This window comes from Panulirus ornatus, chromosome 62 (assembly GCF_036320965.1).
Source record: "Panulirus ornatus isolate Po-2019 chromosome 62, ASM3632096v1, whole genome shotgun sequence".
In the NCBI taxonomy this organism is placed as follows: Eukaryota; Metazoa; Arthropoda; class Malacostraca; order Decapoda; family Palinuridae; genus Panulirus; species Panulirus ornatus.
Genome location: NC_092285.1, coordinates 9789723 through 9816998, shown reverse-complemented (window position 1 = coordinate 9816998; position 27276 = coordinate 9789723). Strand labels below are relative to the sequence as shown.

The 27276-nt window shown below is 37.2% G+C and overlaps 1 protein-coding gene across 2 annotated transcripts in view; it reads right to left on the bottom strand.

Annotated features, from left to right (window-relative positions):
* STUB1 (STIP1 homology and U-box containing protein 1) overlaps positions 1-27276 on the bottom strand; it is a 133099-nt gene that overhangs the window by 37992 nt on the left and 67831 nt on the right. The window contains exons 1-4 of one of the 2 annotated variants that reach the window (XM_071656285.1): positions 8459-8613; positions 5849-6047; positions 3902-4029; positions 15-134 (exon numbers count right to left, since the gene is read on the bottom strand). In XM_071656285.1, the coding sequence (XP_071512386.1) occupies positions 15-134; positions 3902-4029; positions 5849-6047; positions 8459-8548 (537 nt within the window). In that variant the 5' untranslated portion in view covers positions 8549-8613. Of the gene's footprint in view, positions 1-14; positions 135-3901; positions 4030-5848; positions 6048-8458; positions 8614-27276 lie in introns of those variants that run through there. The other variant, XM_071656286.1, reaches the window with a different exon arrangement.

Below are 27276 nucleotides of genomic sequence, written 5' to 3'. Positions count from 1 at the left end.
AAGTTTGCACTCACAGTTTGCTGCTCTATCCTCATGACTTCTTCTTGAGATTTTTCCTCATCATCTTCATACTTCCTTCGTACCTCATCAATTTGCCGATCACGATCTTCTAAAATCAATCTGTTTAGATATGTCTGCAAAAAATCAATTAATTATACAAGGCTTTACTTTTCATGTAAATTTCAAAAGCATTTTCAAAATTTCCCAAATCCTGAACTTTAGTTTAACCCTTTTTGTTGAGGAAGTCATAATGTCCATTATACAGCTGTGAATGGGATATTCTCAAATATTCTAAAAATATGTACCCACAATTTTCTCTGTTTCCCCTTTTAGAAATTTGAATACAAGGAGGGGGGTTTCCAGCCTCCCCCACTCCTGCCCCCTTTAGTTGCTTTCTATGACATGCGGGGAATACGTGGGAAGAGTTCTTTCTCCCCTGTCCTAAGGATGGAGTGAAAAAGATTTTGAGCGATCGGGGCCTGAGCATACAGGAGGGCGAAAGGCGTGCAAGTAATAGAGTAAACTGGAACAACGAGGTATACTGGGGTGGCCGTGTTGTCATTGGATTGAACCAGGGCATGTGAAGCTTTTTGGGTAAACCATGGAAAGGTTTGTGGAGCTTGGATGCTGAAAGGGAGCTGTGGTTTCGGTGCATCATACATGACAGCTGGAGACAGGTGAACAAATATGGCCTTTTTCTTGTCTGTTCCTGGCACTGCCTCGCTGGAGGAGGGGGGGATGCTATTTTGTGTGTGGTGGGATGGCAATGGGAGTGGATGAAGGTAGCAAGTATGGATATGCACATGTGTATATATGTATATGCCTGTGTATGTATATGTATGTATGCATTGAAATGTATATGTATGTATATGTGCGTGTGTGGGCATTTATGTATATACATGTGTTTGTGGGTGGGTTGGGCCATTTCCTTGCGCTACCTTGCTAATGTGGGAGATGGCGGTTAAGTATGATAAATGATAAATAAGTTTTTTATGATTTAGTAGAACATATTTTCCGAATAAACCAGGTGAAACATTGTTTGCATAAGCTACATGTCCTTCTGCTTATGCTTTTCAGTTGCCAAGGATATTAGGTACTCCATGGGTACTCTAATGCTAATGAAGTGAGATGTGCTGTATATTCAACAGTATTTATGTCACAAAAAAAAAATATATATTCTTTTTATCCATATCGCTACAGAGTTTCATCACTAACATTTATTGACTCATTGGTCGAGGTGGTGTGCAAAGTGAGAGGGTTAGGGAAAATGATTTGGTAAGCAGAGAAGTAGTAGTAAAAGCTTTGCGGAAGATGAAAGCCAGAAAGGCAGCAGGTTTGGATGGTATTGCAGTGGGATTTATTAAAAAAGGGGGTGACTGTATTGTTGACTGGTTAGTAAGGTTATTCAATGTATGTATGATTCATGGTGAGGTGCCTGAGGATTGGCAGAATGCTTGCATAGTGCCACTGTACAAAGGCAAAGGGGACAAGAGTGAGTGCTCAAATTACAGAGGTACAAGTCTGTTGAGTATTCCTGGTAAATTATATGGGAGGGTATTGATTGAGAGGGTGAAGGCATTTACAGAGCATCAGATTGGGGAAGAGCAGGGTGGTTTCAGAAGTGGTAGAGGATGTGTGGATCAGGTGTTTGCTTTGAAGAATGTATGTGAGAAATACTTAGAAAAGCAGATGGATTTGTATGTAGCATTTATGGAGCTGGAGAAGTTATATGATAGAGCTGATAGAGATGCTCTGTGGTAGGTATTAAGAATATATGGTGTGGGAGGCAAGTTGTTAGAAGCAGTGAAAAGTTTTTATTGAGGATGTAAGGCATGTGTACATGTAGGAAGAGAGGAAAGTGATTGGTTCTCAGTGAATGTAGGTTTGTGGCAGGGGTGTGTGATGTCTCCATGGTTGTTTAATTTGTTTATGGATGGGGTTGTTAGGGAGGTGAATGCAAGAGTTTTGGAAAGAGGGGCAAGTATGCAGTCTGTTGTGGATGAGAGAGCTTGGGAAGTGAGTCAGTTGTTGTTTGCTGATGATACAGCACTGGTGGCTGATTCATGTGAGAAACTGCAGAAGCTGGTGACTGAGTTTGGTAAAGTGTGTGAAAGAAGAAAGTTAAGAGTAAATGTGAATAAGAGCAAGGTTATTAGGTACAGTAGGGTTGAGGGTCAACTCAATTGGGAGGTAAGTTTGAATGGAGTAAAACTGAAGGAAGCAAAGTATTTTAGATATCTGGGAGTGGATCTGGCAGCGGATGGAACCATGGAAGCGGAAGTGAATCATAGGGTGGGGGAGGGGGCGAAAATTCTGGGAGCCTTGAAGAATGTTTGGAAGTCGAGAACATTATCTCAGAAAGCAAAAATGGGTATGTTTGAAGGAATAGTGGTTCCAACAATGTTGTATGGTTGCAAGGCGTGGGCTATGGATAGAGCTGTGCACAGGAGGGTGGATGTGCTGGAAATGAGATGTTTGAGGACAATGTGTGGTGTGAGGTGGTTTGATCGAGTAAGTAATGTAAGGGTAAGAGAGATGTGTGGAAATAAAAATAGTGTGGTTGAGAGAGCAGAAGAGGGCGTTTTGAAATGGTTTGGTCACATGGAGAGAATGAGTGAAGAAAGATTGACCAAGAGAATATATGTGTCAGAGGTGGTGGGAACGAGGAAAAGTGGGAGACCAAACTGGAGGTGGAAAGATGGAGTGAAAAAGATTTTGAGTGATCGGGGCCTGAACATGCAGGAGGGTGAAAGGCGTGCAAGGAATGGAGTGAATTGGAACGATGTGGTATACCGGGGTTGACGTGCTGTCAATGGATTGAACCAGGGCATGTGAAGCGTCAGGGGTAAACCATGGAAAGTTCTGCGGGGCCTGGATGTGGAAAGGGAGGTGTGGTTTCGGTGCATTATCACATGACAGCTAGAGAATGAGTGTGAACGAATGGGGCCTTTGTTGTCTTTTCCTAGCGCTACCTTGCACACATAAGGGGGGAGGGGGTGGTTATTCCATGTGTGGCAGGGTGGCGATGGGAATAAATAAAGGCAGACAGTATGAATCATGTACATATGTACATATGTATATGTCTGTGTGTGTATACACATGTGTACATTGAGATGTATAGGTATGTATATTTGTGTGTGTGGATGTGTATGTATATACATATGTATGTGGGTGGATTGGGCCATTCTTTCGTCTGTTTCCTTGCGCTACCTCGCTAACGCGGGAGACAGCGACAAAGCAAAATAAAAAAAAATAAAAAATATATAATAATGAGTCTCACAGCTTAACAAATCATTACAATGCATGAAGGTATAGATCTCATTTAGGCCTCCTTAACATTTCTGCATACAATGACCAGAGAATGGAAAAATTCAAGTGGCAGCATTTAGTTATTTAAGAAACAATGGGTGTGTTGCCACAATAGGCATAAATGGTGTTATATTTTGCCATAAGAGAGAGAATACCAGTAAAAGAATTCAAACAGTATACACATTAACCACATTAAACAAAAAATGTTGGTTCCTACATGAACTGGCCACAGCAGATAAGTTTAAGAATGCCTACTCTAAACAGCAAATTGTCCCATAACTTTCAACAGTTTATGAGCTATGCACAACTCTGGGGCTTCTGAATTCTTTGTGGCAACAAAATCTACATTATTTCTAACAATAGCATTCATTCTTATTAAAAGAAGTTTCTATAAATTATGGCCAGCAATGCAAGTTAGAAGTTGGTTACTGCTTGCCAATACTGAGACACTAACATTCCATGCTCAAAGTCCGTTGCCCATTCTGTCGTACCAAAGCCCTGTGCTATATAATACTTTTTCATTTGTAAAGCTGGCATCCCACTTACTGGTAAATATTGGAAACAAAATTAATCGATCAAGTAATTATCATACCTGTAGTTCAATTTCCTGGGCAATTCTCTTTTCTTCAGCCACATTAAAGCGACGCTTACGAGTAACTCTTATCATACATGCAATATCATCACCGTAATTAACCTTCTGTTCCTTGGCAAGGTCCTGTGCTGCAATTACAGAGTAATGGAAAGAACATAATGCCAAAGTAATCATAAGAAGTAGCTGTACATTTCCTTATAAGAGATAATCCTGTGTATAAATATCCAGAAACTTAGAATCAGATAAATTTTCATAAATGAAGAATGTAAACTACATCACTGTAATCAATTAATGTATATAATAACATACTAGTAAACAAATGTTATATTATGTCTACAATACAAGCACTTAATCTGACTACACTGTAGTTCTATATAAAAATAATATGTATATTGTTGAGTGCTATTGTTGTACACTTTTTGGCAGCTAAAAATAGTCTCATGATAGAATGGAAATGCAGTGATATTTCTGGCAACAGATGCCTAGAAAGCAGAATTTCTCGGTGGTCCTTATTTTTCTTTTCAGGAAACCAATGTAAAATTTTCTGAAGAATCTGGCACTTGCCAGAAAAGTTTTCTTAAGTCTGGCTAGCCCGATTTTGTTCCAGTCCACCAAATGCAACATGCTTTGTGCATGGATAGGTGCTGCCAATAATGCTCACTGGGTGATGAGGATCAAATAATGAGTGCCATGACTTGACTGCATCAATGAGAAGGAGGGTGGTTGTCAAGAATCAGACTCTTCCTTGTAATCTTCTTCACTATTGTGTCATCACATTCCAGGTGTCTTTGTGTTCCCACAAAGGGTAATTTACAGTGCACTCTTAATGCTCTACCAAATGGAAAACATGCACAGTAAAATAACTGTAATTGCCATCATTATTCAGATTTTGTTTCACCTCACCTATTTTTGCCATTGCTATTGCTCAGCAGTATTCACTCATTATGTGTTTTAATACTCCCTTAAGATCTAATGCCACTTACAATGTTTTCAGTGCTTTAATCTACGTGGTGTACCAAGTTTAAGTAATTTGTAATTTTTGAAATGCAGTAATTCTTTAATGTCATGTGATATAAGCTGGTTCCTCAAATATCCATTACTGTATACTATATCCCATGCGTACTCAAGTGTCACTGGCAAGTACCTTCATATAATAACCAATGCTTTTTTCCAGCATTAAGAATATACTTCCAGAGTCACTTGAAGTAGCTGCCATAAGTTACTGCTTTGAAGCATTAGCCCAACAGAAAGTGTCTTCCCAAGAAAACTACCAAACAAGTGCCAATAAACATTACTAGCAGGCTGGAAATTCTTAAAAATCACGAGAAAAGAATTAGTCTAATATGAAGGTTCATGATATAGTCTAATCATAACATATGTCTATGAAATCAGGGCTGCTAAGTCTTCCTTGTGAGCCTCTGTGTAGCAGGAGAAACATGGTACATCAGCCAAAAAATGCCCTACTGACATCGAAGCCCTGAAATGACTTTATTGACCCTGGACTCTTCCATTCTCACATGACACCCTCTGCACAATGCAGGGTGTAATACACACTCCAGACCTACTCATAACTATCTATAACATCCTACAGCCCAGCCTGATGAGTGCAAATAAGACACAGATTTTTAGTTTTTTTTCAGTTTTCCTCCATCCTCATCTAAAAATAAGTTGACCGAGAAGTAGGAAATTTCATAGTGTCAAGCCAGTCTGTGCATAAACCAGCCCAGCCAACAGTGGTTTCACAATAACGGACAAATACACTTCCCTTCTCTTTGATTTATATTCACCAAATAGCTCTTTAATCATACTCCAACTGTTAAGCTTTTTCAATGAAACAGAAACAAAAACAGCCTTATCTCAGTACTAACTAGTATGTGTACAAAAAGGTAAAATGTTACTAAGACTCCTCATTCAGTTGAAGAAATTTAGCCATGGTAAAAGACTTACCTCTCTGTAGGTGTTTGATGCTTTCATCAAAGTTATCCACTTCAAGTAGGGCTTGGCCTAGAAAGAAGTGCGCTTTCACTAATGTTGGATCGATTTCCAAGGCTGTGCGACAATCCTGACATACTAACTCCCATCGTTTGAGTTTTAAGTTGCATAATGCTCTATTTGTATAGTACACAGCAACTGAGGGTTTCTTTGACTGAAACAGATTGAAAATTATTAGGAGTCCCATTGCAGCCACGTAAAAAATATGATATTCTTTGACCTTTTTTCTCATATAGCAGAAACACTGTTTGAATAAGCACATCTACATCCTGGAAATGCAATGCCTTAATCATATAACCCTTTACACCTTTTATGGCACTCCTGAAGCTTCAAGACCATTATACATTCAGTATCTTGGAAATGTTGAACTCCTTTGAAGTGAGAAGTTCCTCAATAAGACAGTCCCTCTTTTTGTCCACTGATGATGATACAAACTATTACTCAATAAAGTAAGTGATTGCATAACCTCTTCTTATGGAAAGTACAACTACTGGGTTTTTGGTTGCTTCTTCTTATGAAGGTGTGTTTGAATTCAGGAAGAACAGCTCTTTGGTGATTCCAAACAAAAATGAAAGTGGAAAATGATTTAGGGGAAAAGAAGACTTTTATGGCTTGATATGTTCTCCCTAATATGACAGGAATAAAAGCAGGAAATATGAAACAATAATTGAGGGGAGAAATATCTGGTAGAAGGGATGTAGGACTCTCTCCCAGAGACTGGAGGTGCAAAAATAAAATAATTTTTTATTTATCTTATTATACTTCATTGCTGTCTCCCGCGTTAGCGAGGTAGCGCAAGGAAACAGACAAAAGAATGGCCCAACCCACCCACATACACATGCATATACATACATGTCCACACATGCACATATACATACATGTCCACACATGCACATATACATACCTATACATTTCAACGTATACATATATATAAGTACACAGAAATATACATATATACACATGTACATTATTCATACTTGCTGCCTTCATTCATTCCCGTCGCCATCCCGTCACACATGAAATGACATCCCTCTCCCCCTGCATACACGCGAGGTAGCACTAGGAAAAGACAACAAAGGCCACATTCGTTCACGCTCAGTCTCTGGCTGTCATGTACAATGCACCGAAACGACAGCTCCCTTTCCACATCCAGGCCCAACAAAACTTTCCGTGGTTTACCCCAGACGCTTCACATGCCCTGATCAATCCACTGACAGCATGTCGATCCCGATATACCACATCGTTCCAATTCACTCTTATTTCTTGCACACCTTTCACCCTCCAGCATGTTCATGACCCGATTGCTCAAAATCTTTTTCACTCCATCCTTCCACCTCCAATTTGGTACTATATATTCTTTAGTACCATCTGTGAAAAATCAATAAATTCTTATGATCCTAACATGTTAGAATGGGTCTGTGAAAGACACATTCTGATGTGTCTCGCTAAAAAAAAAATAAGGCAATTATTTGTTTTAGTGTCATCTGCAATATTACAGTGTCAAATATACAGTAAGACTTGCAGGTGGTTATTCTTACTCTCCTGTCTTATCCTATAGAAAAGAATATAACCTGAGAGAAGGGAGGGTTACGAAGATTATGAAAAATGTTGGTTGAATAATGTAAAAACAGTTGAAATACATCTAAAAATCAATAGAAGCTATAAAAGCCTAATCTGACACCCCCTCCCAAGGAAACGAGAATGAGCAAAGAACGCCTATTCTTTTAATATGTTTGTTCATATTGCATGTCAGCCTAAAGCGCATAATGCCATGATTAATAAGGTTATAAAACAAAATCATCTTTCAGTCATATGTGCATGCTATTTCTCTAGCGAGAGAGGTAGCATTGAGAACAGACAATTTACCCTCGGAAGAAAAAATCCTTACCTAGCTCCTCTGCCCTGTATCTCTCTACCCCCCGCTCCTGTTAATTAATTAAGCTCTGCAGGAGGTGTGGGCAGTGGTCTTTCTACCCTATCCCCGGGAGAAATGAATAATGCCAACCATGGAACCACTTCGTATGGGAAAATATCACCGAGATTTCACAAGGACTCCAGATTGTGATCCTTTTCCCCTTTAATTCTTCAAATGCCTAATATCATAACCCAAAATCACGAAACTTATTCATAGACATCAAAATTACATTACCATCTCGTTTTAGAGTTTGATATACAAACCCTTTGTCTGTGGGTCACCCAAAAGATAATATTCATAGTCCAATGTATGGATTACAACAATCCTTCACATTGGCTCCATTTAAAGAAACATATCCATTACCACACGAGGTCTCTCCATTCACATAAAACTGCAACATGAATCAAATAAGAAATAATATTGGTGGACTGTCCCACGTCTGCTGTACGAGCCCACCATTCCTTCCCCACCTAGCACTATCACAAATCCTCAAGTCCAGTGGATCAATATGATTGGAATCAACGTATACAATCATGAAAGGCAACGTTTTCCTCAACTATAAGAATAATGAGGCCACGACACATTTCTTAAAAGTGTTCTCCGAGAGGCGAAATATTTAGGGGGGAAAGATCAAGTCATATTTCACTCACAATTGCATCTGTGTAACACTTAATTGCTTCGTCAAACTTCCTGACAGAGAAGAGCTTGTTTCCTCTGTTCTTGAGCTCCACATCCGTCATTATTCGCGACAGATTGACCAAGCGACTCGAAACCTCAACTGTTTGTTTACTATTCCCATCAGCTGATTGGCGTACGACATATGACGCGAGACAAGCGCAAACCCACCACGAGCAAATATTGATAATATCTATTTTTCATAGGAGATCTAAGTTAACCCATGAATTATATGAACACAATAAAAAAAAATGATAATTTTTCACAGGATACATTTACCATCACTCCTCAAGTCTCAGGACAAACTGAAACGCGTGTTAACATGAGAATATTCTAAAGAAAAATTGATGTGGGTAATGTTCTCCTACACTTAAGAATTGATAGATCAGTGGTTCTTAAAAAGGGGGGCGGGGGCGCGCACGCGCCCCCAAAGGAGGTCGCCAGCAAATTCAATGGGGGGAAGGGGTTGGGGTGGAGAAAAAAAAAAAAAAAGATTTGGTCAGGAGATAAACTTATGTACCCGTATGTTCATCTTCCCTATCCCCCTACTTCTGTACAAGCAAGAGGAACTAAACGCGTCTTTTATCCACCTGATCATCCCTCCCACTCAGGCCTAATGACCATCGGTAAATGGCCGTTAAACCCAACAAACAAACAGGACGCCAGTCAACACAGCATAAGAGTTCATGGTTAGTTATAACATTATTTCAACTAGTGCGTAAATTGAGTACTTCAGCTTTATTGATTATTCATATTTCTTTTCTCATTTGCTGAATTTGAAATATTTCGTGTTTTTGTATGCTCAGTAAATATAATTCCAGTCTAGCCTACAATACTTGATATGCATTTTAACATGTGCCAAACTGCTACTTCTAGATGATAGTTAAGAGAAATTAGGCTACGATTTCATTAGGCGATTCCACAGTAACACTTCGGATGGTTGAATTGGCAGAAGACATATAAACTCAAGTGGTGGAGAAGGTGAAAAATCTTCTTTAGTCTTTGCCTTCTAATGTGACTAGGCCACAGATGTAGCTTAATGCTCTTCAGTTATTGGTTTTACTCACGATTCCCATGAAAAGAATCTATTGTATTGTTTCCCTTTAGAGACTAGAACAACAGCTGATGATATCTTCATTGAAGTTTCCATTTCTTTACTTAGCAGAGTGAAAGAGAAGATTGCCATCTGCAATTGCCTCACACTGCTTCATACACCGCCAAACTTGGAAGCACAGACTCGACTCCCACAACTCCTAGAACATTGGGAAACTCATGGTCAAGATTGTAAATTGCAACATACAGTGCCCTCAATACATGGACTGTTTGCACAGCTTTGGCACGATTTAAGGGGGAACAAGAGCATAATAAAACATTTGCTTTTTTTTTTTGTGTTTCACACTAATGTACGCTGGCTCACAAAGGGGCAACAATATGTTGGGGCGCTGGTATGAACGAGAAGAAATAAAAGTTTCTTGAAACTTAAGGGAAAGACGATACCTCACCAGCTTTAGATCTGGCGAGTTTAACTTTTCCTAGGTTTACTTAGCAGATATATATATGTTTTTCAAGTCTTAAATGGCTTGACCCTGAAGCTACAAGGAAGAGAGACTACAATGATTGGCCACTGTGATGCATTTAATACATTCATTGGGGAAGCTGCAGCTGTAGAGATGTTGCAAATATATAAGAACAACACAGCATCCTTTCCTCGCATGGATGAAATCGCGAAAGACGAGAAATTTTTCACTGTGGCGAGCTAAAAAAAAAAATGAAAAAGCAGAAATTGAGGATCTCCTTGAAACACTGGATAACGAATTTCAATCACTATTTTCCTAACATAAGCGACACCCAGTTTTTAAATATAAACTTTTCTAGGGAAGGTTGAGGATGACCCTGAAGCTATGCAAAAAGTATTTCTTGAACTGAAATTTAATTTTGATTGTCCTAAATAAGTTTTAGGTGAAGGATCTCTCATTTGACCAAAAAAAAGAAAAAAAAAAATAAGCCAGTCTGTCCTAAAAGTCATTGTCTCGTTTTCATCTACTTACCGAGTTACCAGTCCTAAAAGTCACTGTCCCGTTTTCATCTACTTACCCAGTTAGCAGTCCTGAAAGTCAGTCCCGTTTTCATCTACTTACCGAGTTACCAGTCCTAAAAGTCACTGTCCCGTTTTCATCTACTTACCAAGTTGATAGTCTTAAAAGTCACTGTCCCGTTTTCACCTACTAACCTACTATGTAAAGTAGGTTTTTCAGCATTGGTTAATCAGAAACTAAGCAAGGATACAAGTTAGATGTGGAGGGTCATCTCCGATGTGCCCTTGGCAACCAGACGACACCAAATGCTAGTAGAGTAGGCAGTCAAAAGAGTCACCACCTCATTAATAAGCACTACCCGACCACCAAAGTCAACCTATGTGGGAAAACGTTTGGTTTTAAATGTACTTACTTTCTTCAGTTTTCCAATGACTCTGTTCACTTAAATTGCATGAGGATTATCAAATATACGAGCAGAATAAACATAAAAGTTATTCATCTTGTACTAATGCATTCAGTAACTGTTTTAAAAAGTAAGACAATCTTTGGTTTCAGTGTAATGGATCATTTCTGATTTCTATGGATTACTGCTATGGAAGTGATTAATATTTAATAGTACTTACTATTTTTCAGTTGTTTCATTGAAACTAAGTGGATAAAGATGATAAAATAAACCAAAAACTACTGAAGCAGAAAACCCTCTTCCATTCATCCCAAAACTCAAACTCAAGTAAACAAGTTTATAAGCATAAAGATCCACTGCATTAATCCCACTTAAGCAATTAAGTACTGTATACTGATATAGAATTGACTTAATATTGTTTAATAGCACTTGAAAGGGTAGAAAAGGGGGAGCGGTGTCTAGGACTATACTGAGAGGGGACATAAAAAGTTCAAGAACCACTGTGATAAATGCTATCTAACACTTCATTTTAGAAAAACAAATACCTTGTTTCTGTCTTCAATTACGTCCAGTTATTCTAAAACTGTCATGCAGTCAGTGTTTATACATTTTTCTAATATTCACAGACTAGCAGGTCAAATCAATTCTGATTTTCCAAAAAAAGGAATAACAATATATTCGACAACCCTTACAGATTAATCATAAGTCAACACTATTGAAGGTAATGAGAAAAATATTTTCGCTGATGATGACCCCCCCCCCCTATAGCACATTCATAGAATTTACTTTTTCATCATATATAAGATTGCCTACATGAAGTTTATAAGAACCCAACATTTCGGGGTGCTAGAGTCCAAATTAAGACTAATGTGGTTGTTTACATCTTATATTCAGTCAGTGATATCTATAGTGTTTGAAAACCTGGGTTTAAAGGGAGGGTCTGGTAAAATCCAATGAATGTTGGAGAAAATGTCGTTTAAGATGGTCAGGTGTGGTCATTAAAGTAGTAGTCATTTAGGTATATTAGTAGTTATTTAGGTATAAGGTATTCATATAAGAATTATGGAGATATCCTTGAAATTGAGCTGGCTCGAGTTAGCACTCCTCTGGTTTGAGTGAACCCTCTTATTGTTAAGGAGAAGAACACTGAAAATTCAAATAAGGAATGGTTAAGAAAACTAGTTAACTTAGGAAATATATATATATAAATAAAACATTACTGTTTCCTTCATTCACAGACCTAGGCTGTCCCATCTTTTGTTCGACAAGGGAAAGTCTACATGAAATGGAACAGTTGGAGAAGAATGCTGTGAGAGGAAGGAGAAAGGGGGAAAAACAACTTATGCAAGGAATTTAGTCATTCATGAATGAAAGACGCGAGTGAACGTGCGGCATCCTGGAGAGAGAGAGAGAGAGAGAGAGAGAGAGAGAGAGAGAGAGAGAGAGAGAGAGAGAGAGAGAGAGAGAGAGAGAGAGAGAGAGAGAGGTGGGGGGTTAGTAAGCAGCCGAGAAAAGATCTTATCTTTCTTTGCACAAGATTAGGAAATAGAACGAACGACTTTTCAACAGGGCGCGATACTAGGGGTGAGTGTCTTGTACTTTAGGCGTGAAGAATGAGCCTGGAATAGGATCTGGAACCAATGCATCTGGTTCCAAAAAACCCTGGAAGCAAGTGTACGTGGTCACATCCAGCCAAGCCAAATCTCCATGTCGGGGCCTCAGACCAAAACAATGAATAGTTACCGTCCAAGTAGTTTAGTTCCCCCTTGTTAAGACGTGATTATTAAGAGAAAAAAAGAAGAAGAAAAATAGCCCCCCGGGAGACCTGTGACGCAGGGCTAGGCTCACTTACCGCAGCTGTGGTCTCAAGTGTAGCAGAAGAACTTAGCGGAAAAGCCTCACTCAAGCTAAGGGTAAGCAGTCTGCCGTATATGGGGGTGGCGAGAAGGGGCCTGTTTAACTCACACCCGGATCAGGAGAGGTTCCAACCCCGACAAGTAAATTCCAATATGGCTAGGCCGAATCTTGAAAAAAAAAAAATAATCACACACTTTTTTTTTTATCATACTGATGGCTGGCTGGCTCGTTCGGGTAGGTGGAGTCTGAATAATCTCAGTTTAATTATACTGACTGCTCTTTGAATTATACTGTTTGCTAAGCTTTGATATTAGCTATAAGGTTAGGCTCGAGTCTAAAAGCATCTAAGGTTTAATTATACTCCTTGTTAACCATCGTAGGCTTGGGTATATGGTATTTAAGGTTTAATTATACTCCTTGCTAAGCATTATAGGCTTCGAGTCTAAAGCATCTAAGGTTTAATTATACTCCTTGCTCAGCATTGTAGGCTTGGGTATAAAGTATTTGAGGTTTAATTATACTCCTTGTGTTAGCGGGTTTGGGCAGCATTGCAGTTGAATTTATTAAGAAAGGGGGATGACTGTATTGTTGATTGGTTGGTATGGATATTCAGTGTATGTATTGATCATGGGAAAGTGCCTGAGGATTGGCGGAATGCATGCATAGTGCCATAGTACAAAGGCAAAGAGGATAAAGGCGAGTGTTTTGTGAAGCAGAGAATATTATCTCGGAGAGCAAAAATGGGTATGTTTGAAGGAATAGTAGTTCCAACAATATTATATGGTTGCGAGGCGTGGGCTATGGATAGAGCAGTGAGGGAGGAGGGTGGATGTGTTGGAAATGAGATGTTTGAGGACAATATGTGGTGTGAGGTGGTTTGATCGCGTAAGTAATGAAAGGGTAAGAGAGATGTGTGGTAATAAAAAGTGTGTGGTTGAGAGAACTGGAGATGGTGTGTTGAAATGGTTTGGACATATGGAGAGAATGAGTGAGGAAAGATTGACCAAGAGGATATATGTGTTAGAGGTGGAGGGAACGAGGAGAAGTGGGAGAGCAAATTGAAGGTGGAAAGATGGAGTGAAAAAGATTTTGAGTGATCTGGGCCTGAACATGCAGGAGGATAAAAGGCATGCAAGTAATAGAGTGAACTGAAATGATATGGTATACTGGGGTCGACGTGCTGACGCTGGACTGAGCCAGGGCATGTGAAACGTCCTGGGTAAACCATGGAGAGGCCTATGGGGCCTGGCTGTGGATAGGGAGCTGTGGTTTCGGTGCATTACACATGACAGCTGGAGAATGGAAATGAGCGGATGTGGTCTTGCTTTGTCTGTTTACCTGGCGCTACCTCGCTGATGCAGGGGACGGCGATTGGGTGTTGGGGGAGAAGAGAATGTATATATATATATATTTTTTCTTTACATTCATCCATTTATGCTGTTTCCTGTGAGGCGGGGTGGCGCCGGAAATGGATGAAGGCGAGCAAGAATGATTACATACATGAGTATATAAATGTGTATGTATATATTTATGTATCTACATATATGTATATTTACGTGTATGTGCGTCTATGTAGGACCATCAACACCCTAGTGTCGTAGGACCATCATCACCCCTAAGGCACGAGTTCTACCATGGTTTGCCATGAACCACACAAACACCCCCTAAAGCCACCAATCATAAGTCATAACCATTAATCACCGACCACTTGAGTGGATTAATATGTAGTCACCTTCAGTGGAGATATATATCTTGTTCAAGTTGCTCTACATATCCACCTCCCACTAAGTAAGGACCTCATTGACCTAATTACCTGAGCCTTTTATTCCCTCCTTAACGATGACCTGACCTCATTTCCCAGGTCATACGAAGCACATTAATCCTTGATGTACCCCCTGCTGGTGCCCCCTTGAACTACCCCACTAGGAAAACCCAACTACACATGAATTAGTATAGGGTGACAGTACAACGAATGAGAAAAGGTGAACCTATAAGTAAATCACTATATGAACAAGTATATAGGGTACTATATGAAACTAAGTAGGGTACTATATGAACTGGTAAGTAGGATGTACACCCTGTACAGGATAGAGACGAAGAAATAACAAGATGTACACCCTATACGGAATAGAAATGAAGAAATAAGATGCACACCCTATACAGGAGAGAGATGAAGAAATAACAAGATGTACACCCTATACAGGAAAGAGATGAAGTAACAAGATGTACACCCTATACAGGAGAGAGATGAAGAAATAAGATGTACACCCTATACAGGAAAGAGATGAAGTAACAAGATGTACACCCTATACAGGAGAGAGATGAAGAAATAAGATGTACACCCTATACAGGAAAGAGATGAAGTAACAAGATGTACACTCTATACAGGAGAGAGATGAAGAAATAAGATGTACACTCTATACTGGAAGGAGATGAAGAAATTACAAGACGTACACCCTATACAGGAAGGAGATGAAGAAATAACAAGATGTACACCCTATACAGTAGAGAGATAAACAAATAAGATGTACACCCTATACAGGGAAAAAAGATAAACAATATATACACTTACTCAAGAGATGAACTAATAACCAGATGAACACCTTGTATATAAGACATAAACAACTGTGTACAAAACATCAGTTTTATTAATATCATAAGACAAGAGGCCAGGAGAAAGAGGGTTGTAATCTTGAGGAATGTACATTTCCTCCGTCAGACTCAAGGTTATGTACACAAGAAAATCATAACCTTTATTTTTGTCTGGGTGAGCGGGGGGTTAGGCAGATGTCCATGGTATTAATGTACGCTTTGTGCTCTAGAGCGTGAGCACATTGCTTGTGTCTGGGGGAGGAGGGGGGGTAGGGGAGGGGGTAATAGTAGTACTACTGGGGGTGAGTCGGGGGGGGGGGTGGGTGAGGCACCATCACGAAGTACCAATAGGAGCACCACGAAGGGGGGGGGGGCCCGGGGGGGTAGGGGTAGTAATGACATTAGGGTAACTCGAACGAGGCGCTGGTATGGGGGTTACCACAAGGAGGTCGTTTGGCAAGGTCGACTACTGGGGAGGGGAATGCCAGTAAAAGTATTAAAGGCCCCAGTATTAAGTGCCACCAAAGGGGGTGGGAGGGGCGGGGGAAGCTAGAGAAAGGTGCTACCATGGGTTCTCCAAGCAGGAGGTACCATACTAGAAGGAAGGGCCACAACGGTACCTATTAATAGGAAGGGCCACAATAGTAGCTACTAGAAGGAAGGGCCACAACAGTACCTATTAATAGGAAGGGCCACAACAGTACCTATTAATAGGAAGGGCCACAATAGTAGCTACTAATAGGAAGGGCCACAACGGTACCTACTAATAGGAAGGGCCACAACGGTACCTACTAATAGGAAGGGCCACAACGGTACCTACTAATAGGAAGGGCCACAACGGTACCTACTAATAGGAAGGGCCACAACGGTAGCTACTAATAGGAAGGGCCACAATGGTAGCTACTAATAGGAAGGGCCATAATGGTAGCTACTAATAGGAAGGGCCACAATGGTAGCTACTAATAGGAAGGGCCATAATGGTAGCTACTAATAGGAAGGGCCATAATGGTAGCTACTAATAGGAAGGGCCATAATGGTAGCTACTAATAGGAAGGGCCACAATGGTAGCTACTAATAGGAAGGGCCACAATGGTAGCTACCATAAGGAAGGGCCACAATGGTAGCTACCATAAGGAAGGGCCACAATGGTAACTACCATAAGGAAGGGCCACAATGGTAGCTACCATAAGGAAGGGCCACAATGATAGCTACCATAAGGAAGGGCCACAATGGTAGCTACTAATAGGAAGGGCCACAATGGTAGTTACCATAAAGGGCCACAATGGTAGCTACCATAAAGAAGGGCCACAGTGGCAGCTACCAGAACGAACGGTCACAATGGTAGCCACCAGAAGACTGGTTGTGCCTTAATAACCATACTTGGTAAAACCTTATAAACGTAATTCCAGTTTGCCCGTGTGCCACCGTGTGACCCCAGAGAGATATTTATGAGGTTATCCCATCGTGTGTGACCCCAGAGAGGTATGTGGGGGGTTACCCCTCTCGTGTGTGACCCCCAGAGAGGTATGTGGGGGGTTACCCCTCTCATGTGTGACCCCCAGAGAGGTATGTGGGAGGTTAACCCCTCGTGTGTGACCCCAGAGAGGTATTTAAGAGGTTACCCCCTCGTATGTGACCCCAGAGAGATATCTGGGGGGGTTACCTCCTCGTGTATGACCCCAGAGAGGTATCTTGAAGGTTAGGTTTCTTTTAGGGGACAGAAGCGCTCGGGAAGGGGAAGCAATGATAGTGAGAGATGAGAGAGGTGAGTGAATGAGATGTAGAGAGGTTAGCGAGAGTGGTTGGTGGGTGCTTCTGGGGGTTATCTGGGTATCTGAGGTATCTGGGGGTTACCCCCTTGTGTGTGACCTCAGAGAGGTATTTAAGAGGTTACCCCCCTCGTGTGTGATCCCCAGAGAGGTATCTGGGGGATTACCTCCTTGTGTGTGACCCCAGAGAGGTATTTAAGAGGTTACCCCCTCGTGTGTGACCCCAGAGAGGTATCTGGGGGTTACCTCCTCCTGTGTGACCCCAGAGAGGTATGTGGAAGGTTACCCCCTCGTGTGTGACCCCAGAGAAGTATCTGGGGGGTTACACCCCTCGTGTGTGACACCCCAGACATGACCTGTGACGTGCTCAGGTAAGTCAGTGTTTGACCTGACTTGGTCCAGTCATGTGAGGTACGTACTGTGAGAGAGAGAGAGAGAGAGAGAGAGAGAGAGAGAGAGAGAGAGAGAGAGAGAGAGAGAGAGAGCAGCGCGCGCGCGCCCCCGCCCCCACCCATGTGGATGGTCTGGGTCGCTGGAGACAGATAGTGTTGCGCCACATCCTAGATACGAAGTACCCCTTGCCACGCCCTTAATGTTGACCTCTCTCATCCACCCCCACCCCCCAACCCCCTCCCTTCACCACGACAGTACGACCATGAGTACGTCGGTACGACCCCACGACGGTACGACCATGAGTACGACGGTGCGACCCCACGACGGTACGACCGTGAGTACGACGGTACCGTCGTGTTCAAGGGTCGCACCATCGTACTTAGGGTCGTATCATCGTGCTCAAGGGTCGTACCGTCGTGTTCCAGGGTCGTACCGTCGTTCTCAAGGGTAGCACCATCGTACTTAGGGTCGTACCGTCGTGCTCAAGGGTCGCACCGTCGTACTAAGGGTCGTACCGTCGTGCTCAAGGGCCGTACCGTCGTGCTCAAGGGTCGCACCATCGTACTAAGGGTCGTACTGTCGTGCTCAAGGGTCGCACCATCATAAGGTCGTACCGTCGTGCTCAAGAGTCGCACCATCGTACTAAGGGTCGTACCGTCGTGCTCAAGAGTCGCACCATCGTACTAAAGGTCGTACCGTCGTGCTCAAGGGTCGCACCGTCGTGCTCAAGGGTCGTACCATCGTAGTGTCGTACCGTCCCGCTCAAGGGGAACAGTGTGGCGAGCAATGACGACATAAAACCAACACAGTTATCATCAAAGACTCTCAGATGGCGAGAGAGGACTTATGAGCCACTCTGTTTTCTTTTAAGTTAGGTCTGTTCAAATATTTGTCTTTCAGTCTTCTCTTATTAATATTCAAATTTCTTTTTTTTCTATTTTTTCGTACCAATGATCCTTCAAAGCCAAGCCGAAACCTCAGGGGTCACTCGCTGATGTTTTCTTTTTTTCTTTTTTTTTCATCTGTATCCATCAATTTGGGTTTCGATCCTGTGTCCTCCCATTTGAATACATTTCGGATCCTTTGCTGTATACAAGTAGGACAATGTGACCAAAGGCATATTACAGGAAAATACACATATAGATCTTATAAGGATCAAGATCTTATAAGCATCAATTTGGGTTTCGATCCCGTGTCCTCCCATTTGAATACATTTCCTATCCTTTGCTGTATACAATTAGGACAATGTGACCAAAGGCATATTACAGGAAAATACACATATAGATCTTATAAGCATCAATTTGGGTTTTGATCCTGTGTCCTCCCATTTGAATTAATCTCGGATCCTTTGCTGTATACAATTAGGACAATGTGACCAAAGGCGTATTACAGGAAAATACACATATAGATCTTGAGGCTCACTGTAATTGGCGAGGATATACAGAATATGTTTTAGTTCATAATAGTATACTACTGTAGCTGACTGGAGTAAATATACTTTAGGATTTACTAGAAACTTTTCATTTTTCTTTTTAGTGTCGCAAGGTACAGGGGAAAAGTTTCCAATTCTGCATGCATATACTTCATGACTTTAGCATTGTCATGCGTTAACGAATGGGTGGGTTATTAGGGGTCAAAGGTCATATGGGAGGGAAAGGTCTAGTCTCTGTATAGATGATTCATATCATTTACCCCTACAAGTGTAAGATAACCCATATCATTTACCCCTACAAGTGTAAGATAACCCATATCATTTACCCCTACAAGTGTAAGATAACCCATATCATTTACCCCTACAAGTGTAAGATAACACATATTTACCCATACAAGTGTAAGCTAACCCATATCATTTACCCATACAAGTGCAAGATAACATATTTACCCATACAAGTGTAAGATAACCCATATCATGAACCCATCCAAGTGTAAGATAACCCATATCATTTACCCATACAAGTGTAAGATAACACATATTTACCCATACAAGTGTAAGATAACCCATATCATGAACCCATCCAAGTGTAAGATAACCCATATCGTTTACCCATACAAGTGTAAGATAACATATCATTTACCCATCCAAGTGTAAGACAACCCATTTCATTTACCCATACAAGTGTAAGATAACACATATTTACCCATACAAATGTAAGATAACCCATATCATGAACCCATCCAAGAGTAAGATAACCCATATCATGAACCCATACAAGTATAAGATAACACACATTTACCCATACAAGTGTAAGACAACACATCGTTTACCCATACAAGTGTAAGATAACACATATTTACCCATACAAGTGTAAGATAACCCATATCATGAACCCATACAAGTGTAAGATAACCCATATCATGAACCCATACAAGTGTAAGATAACCCATATCATGAACCCATACAAGTGTAAGATAACACATATTTACCCATACAAGTGTAAGATAACACATATTTACCCATACAAGTGTAAGATAACCCATATCATGAACCCATACAAGTGAAAGATAACAAATATTTACCCATACAAGTGTAAGATAACATATCATTTACCCATACAAGTTTAAGATAACCTATCATTTACCCATACAAGCGTCTGTCTGTTTCTCGACGTCGCAATTCAGTAATGAAAATCGTAATCATTTTCATTCCTCTCACTGAACACGAAAATAAACTCTTCCTCTCGACCAGCCATTCCTTAGACCATAAGTTCAAAAAAGTTCACCTCAAGGGTAGAGAAGGAAGTTGAAGAGTTCATGTAGATCATGAACTTTGCAATCTACTCTCATCATGAGACTGAGTAGATAAGTAGATAAATAGATAGATAGCAGCATTAGATGATAATGGAGGATGAAAATGGCTATAGGAAGAAAAATAAGCTTGGATGAAGATGAGAGGCTGGGAGGTGGAGAGTGGGCGTCTGTAACTCTAACTCAAAGCTTTTAATCATGTAATTGTAATCAGTCAGGTGGAAGGCTGGCAATTGATAAAATTTCCTTCTTGAGTGATTTACTATCATGTCTGGGTCATTTCTCGCGAGGAATTGGAGGTTCAAGTCTGGTATAAAGTTAAACAAGACGTAATCACACACACACACACACGCACACACACACACACACACACACACACACACATTGTGACGACTGGTTTACCCATATCTTTCTCAAGTCTTTCCCATCACAGTTTCTTTCTGGGAATGTTTAGGGGAAAGATTCCCTCCATCAACCTCCTCCCCCCCTTACCCTTTGTGCAATCACACAAAACGCATTTGATCAATTCCAGTCGCACAAAATTCATTTGATTAATATCAGTAACACAAAACTCATATGATTAATATCAGAGATACAAAAGTCATTTGATTAATATCAGCCACACAAAACTCATTTGATTAATATCAGTCACACAATACTCATTTGATTAATATCAGTCAATCAAAACTCATGTGATTAATTTCAGTCGCACAAAACTCATTAGATTAATATCAGTCACACAAAACTCATTTGATTAATTTCAAACAAAACTCATTTGATTAATATCAGTAACACAAAACTCATTTGATTAATATCAGTCACACAAAACTCATCTGATTAATTACAGTCACAAAAAACTCATTTGATTAATATCAGTCACAAAAACTCATTTGATTAATATCAATCACACAAAACTCATTTGATTAAAATACAGTCACACAAAACTCATTTGATTAATATCAATCACACTAAAATCATTTGATTAAGATACAGTCACAAAAAACTCATTTGATTAATATAAATCACACACAACTCATTTGATTACAATACAGTCACACAAAACATTTGATTAATATCAATCACAAAAAAGTCATTTGATTAAAATACAGTAACACAAATATGATTTGATTAATATCAATAACACAAAACTCATTTGATTAAAATATAGTGACACAAAACTCATTTGATTAATATCAATCACATAAAACTCATTTCATTAACATATATCACACAAAACTCATTTGATTAAAATACAGTCACACAACTCATTTGATTAATATCAATCACACAAAATCCACTTCATTAATATCAATCACACAAAACTCATTTGATTAAAATACAGTCACACAAAACTCATTTGATTAATATCAATCACACAAAACTCATTTGATTAAAATAAAGTCACACAAAACTCCTTTGATTAATGTAAATCACACAAAACTCATTTGATTAATATCAATCACACAAAACTCATTTCATTAAAATACCGTCACACAAAACTCATTTGATTAATATCAATCAAACAAAACTCATTTGATTAAAATACAGTCAGACAAAACTCATTTGATAAATATCAATCACACTAAATTCATTTGATTAATATCAATCATACAAAACTCATTTGATTAAAATACAATCACAAAAAACTCATTTGATTAATATCAATGAAACAAAACTTATTTGATTAATATCAATCACACAAAACTCAATTGATTAAAACACAGTCACACAAAACTCCTTTCATTAATATCAATCATACAAAACTCATTTGATTAAAATAGTCACATAAAACTCATTTGATCAATATCAATCGCAAAAAATTCATTTGATTAAAATACACTCACACAAAACTCATTTGATTAATATCAATCACACTAAACTTATTTGATTAAAATACAGCCACAGAGAACTCATTTGATTAATACCAATCACACAAAACGCATTTGATTAAAATACAGTCACACAAAACTCATTTGATTAATATGAACCACACAAAACTCATTTGATTAAAATACAGTCACACAAAACTCATTTGATTAATATCAATCACAGAAAACTCATTTGATTAAATAGTAACACAAAACTCATTTGATTAATATCAATCACACAAAACTCATTTGATTAAGATACAGTCACACAAAACATTTGATTAATATCAATCACACAAAACTCATTTGATTAATATCAATCACACAAAACTCTTTTGATTAATATCAATCACACAAAACTCATTTGATTAATATCAATCACACAAAATTAATTTGATTTAAATACATTCAAAAAAACCTCATTTGAATATTAATCACGAAAAACTCATTTGAATATCAATCACACAAAACTCATTTCATTAATATCAATCACACAAAAGTCATTTGATTAAAATACATTGACTCAAAAGTCATTTGATTTATATCAACCACAAAAAATTCATTTGATTAATATCAATCACACAAAACGCATTTGATTAATATCACTCAAAAAATTCATTTGATTAAAATACATTCACATAAAAGTTATTTTAGTAATATCAATCACACAAAAGTCATTTGATTAAAATAGTGACGCAAAACTCATTTGATTAACATCAATCACACAAAACTAATTTGATTAACATCAATCACACAAAACTCATTTGATTAAAATACAGTCTCACAAAACTCATTTGATTAATATCAATCACACAAAACTCATTTGATTAAAATACAGTCACACAAATCTCATTTGATTAATATCAATCACACAAAACTCATTTGATTAGAATGCAGTCACACAAAACTCATTTGATTACTATTAATCAAAAAACTCATTTGATTAAAATACAAACAAAACTCATTTGATTAAAATACAGTCACACAAAGTTCATTTCATTAATATCACACAAAACTCATTTGATTGATATCAATCACACAAAACTCATTTGATTAAAATATAGTCACACAAATTTCATTTGATTATTATCAATCGGACAAAACTCATTTGATTAATATCAATCACAGAAAGCTCATTTGATCAAAATACAGTAACACAAAACTCATTTTATTAAAATCAATCACACAAAACTCATCTTATTAATATCAATGACAGAAAACTCATTTGATTAGAATACAGTCACAGAAAATTAATTTGATTAATATCAATCACACGAAATCAAATGAGTTTTGTTTAACTGTATTTTAATGAAATGAGTTTTGTGTGACTGCATTTTAATCAAATGAGTTTTGTATGATTGATATTAATCAAATGAGTTTGTGCGACTATTTTAATCAAATGAGTTTGTGTGACTGTATTTTAATCAAATGAGTTTTGTGTGATTGATATTAATCAAATGAGTTTTGTGTGACTGATATTTATCAAATGAGATTTGTCTGACTATATTTCAATCAAATGAGTTTTGTGTCATCGATATTAATCAAATGACTCGTGTGACTGTATTTTAATCAAATGAGTTTAGTGTCATTGATATTAATCAAATGAGTTTTGCGTGATTGATATTAATCAAATGAATTTTGTGTGACTATTTTAATCAAATGAGTTTCGTGTGATTGATATTAATCAAATGAGTTTTATGTGATTGTATTTTAATGAAATGAGTTTTGTGTGATTGATATTAATCAAATGAATTTTGTGTGACTGTATTTTAATAAAATGAGATCTGTATAACTGATATCAATTAAATGAGTTTTATGTGACTGTATTTTAATCAAATAAGTTTTGTGTGATTGATATTAATCAGATGAGGTTTGTGTGACTATATTTTAATCAAATGAGGTTTGAGTGATATTAATCAAATGAGTTTTGTGTGACTATTTTAATCAAATGAGTTTTGTGTGATTGATATTAATCAAATGAGTTTTGAGTTACTGTATCTTAATCAAATGAGTTTTGTGTGATTGATATTAATCAAATGAGTTTTGTGTGACTATATTTTAATCAAACGAGTTTTGTGTGATATTAATCAAATGAGTTTTGTGTGATATTAATGAAATGAATTTTGTGTGACTGTATTTTAATCAAATGAGTTTTGTGTGATTGATATTAATCAAATGAGTTTTGTGTGACTATTTCAATCAAATGAGTTTTGTGTGATTAATATTAATCAAAAGAGGTTTGTGTGACTGTATTTTAATCAAATGAGTTTTGTGTGAGTGATATTAATCAAATGAGTTTTGTGTGACTGTATTTTAATCAAATGAATTTTGTTTGACTATTTTAATCAAATGAGTTATTTGTGATTCATACTAATCAAATGAGTTTTGTGTGATTCATATTAATCAAATGAGTTTTGTGTGAATACATTTTAATCAAATGAGTTTTGTGTGACCACATTTTAATCAAATGAGTTTTGTGTGATTGATGTTAATCAAATGAGTTTTGTGTGAATGTATTTTAATCAAATGAGTTTTATGTGATCGATATTGGTCAAATGATGTTAGTGTGACTATTTTAATCAAATGATTTTTGTGTGATTGATATTAATCAAATGAGTTTTGTGTGACTGTATTTCAATCAAATGAGTTTTGTGTGATATATATATTAATCAAATAAGTTTTGTGTGAATGTATTTTATTCAAATGAGTTTTGTGTGAATGTATTTTAATCAAATGAGTTTTGTGTGACTATTTTAATCAGATGAGTATTGTATGACTGATATTAATCAAATGAGTTTTGTGTGACTGCAGTTCAATGAATTGAGGTTTGTGTAATTGATATTAATCAAGTGAGTTTTATGTGACTATTTTAATCAAATGAGTTTTTTGTGATTGATATTAATCAAATGAGTTTTGTGTGACTATTTTAATCATATGAGTTCTGTGCGATTGATATTAATCAAATGAGTTATGTGCGACTGTATCTTAATCAAATGAGTTTTGTATGATTGATATTAATCAAACGAGTTTTGTGTGAGTGTAGTTCAGTCAAATGAGGTTTGTGTGATTGATATAAATCAAATGAGTTTTGTGTGACTGTATTTTAATCAAATAAGTTTTGTGTGATTGATATCAATCAAATAAATTTTGTGTGACTGTATTTTAATGAAATGAGTTTTGTGTGATTGATATTAATCAAATGAGTTTTGTGTGACTGTATTTTAATTAAATGAGTTTTGTGTGACAAATTTAATCAAATGAGTTTTGTGTGACTATTTTAATCAAATGAGTTTTGTGTGACTATTTTAATCAAATGTTTTGTGTGATATTAATCAAATGAGTTTTGTGTTACTGGATTTTAATCAAATGAGTTTTGTGCTATTGATATTAATCAAATGCGTTTTGTGTGACTATCTTAATCAAATTAGTTTTGTGTGATTGATATTAATCAAATGAGTTTTGTGTGACTATGTTTTAATAAAATGAGGTTTTTGTACAAAAGATTGATATTAATCAAATTAGATGAGTTTTGTGTAACAGTATTTTAGTCAAATGAGATTTGTGTAATTGATATTAATCAAACGAGTTTTGTTTGACTGTATTTTAATCAAATGAGTTTTGTGTGATTGATATTAATCAAATGAGGTTTGTGTGACTGTATTTTAATGAAATGAGTTTTGTGTGATTGATATTAATCAAATGAGGTTTGTGTGACTGTATTTTAATCAAATGAGTTTTGTGTGGTTGATAGTAATCAAATGAGTTTTGTGTGACTGTATTTTAATCAAATGTGTTTAGTGTGAATGTATTATAATCAAATGAGTTTTGTGTGACTATTTTAATCAAATGAGTTTTCTGTGGTATTAATCAAATGATTTTTATTTGACTGTATTTCAGTGAAATGAGTTTTGTGTGATTGATATTAATCAAATGAGTTTTGTGTGACTGTATTTTAATCAAACGAGTTTTGTGTGATTGATATTAATCAAATGAATTTTGTGTGACTATATTTTTATCAAATGAGATTTGTTTAATTGATATTAATCAAATGAGTTCTGTGACTGTATTTTAATCAAATGAGTTTTGTGTGATTGATATTAATCGAAAGAGTTTTGTGTGACTGTATTTTGATCAAATGAGTTTCGGATGATTGATATTATTCAAATGAGTTTTGTGTGACTGTATTTCAATGAAATGAGTTTTGTGTGATTGATATCAATCAAATGAGTTTTGTGTAACTGTATTTTAATCATATGAGTTTTGTGTGACTGGATTTTAATCAGATGAGTTTTTGCGATTGATATTAATCAAATGAGTTTTGTGTGATTGATATTAATCAAATGAGTTTTGTGTGACTGTAATTTAATCAAATGAGTTTAGTGATTGATATTAATCAAATAAGTATTGTGTGACTGTTTTTTAATCAAATGAGTTTTGTGTGATTGATATTAATCAAATGAGGTTTGTGTGACTGTATTTTAATCAAATGAGATTTGTGTAATTGATATTAATCAAATGAGTTCTCTGTGACTGTACTTTAATCAAATGAGTTTTGTGTGACTATTTTAATCAAATGAGTTTTATATGACTGTATTTTAATGAAATGAGGTTTGTGTGATTGATTTTAATCAAATGAGTTTTGTGTGACTGTATTTTAATCAAATGAGTTTTGTGTGATTGATTTTAATCAAATGAGTTTTGTGTGACTGTATTTTAATCAAATGAGATTTGTGTAATTGATATTAATCAAATGAGTACTATTTGACTGTATTTTATTCAAATGAGTTCTGTGTGATTGTATTTTATTCAAATGAGTTTTTGTGATTGATATTAATCAAATGAGTTTTGTGTGACTATTTTAATCAAATGAGTTTTTTGTAATTGATATTAACCAAATGAGTTTTGTGTGACTGTATTTTACTGAAATGAGTTTTGTGTGACTATGTTTTAATAAAATGAGTTTTGTGTGGTTGATAGTAATCAAATGAGTTTTCTCTGACTGTATTTGAATTGAGTTTAGTGATTGGTATTAATGAAATGAGTTTTGTGTGACTGATTTTTAATCAAACGAATTTTGTGTGATTGATATTAATCAAATGAGTTTTGTGTGACTGTATTTTAATCAAATAA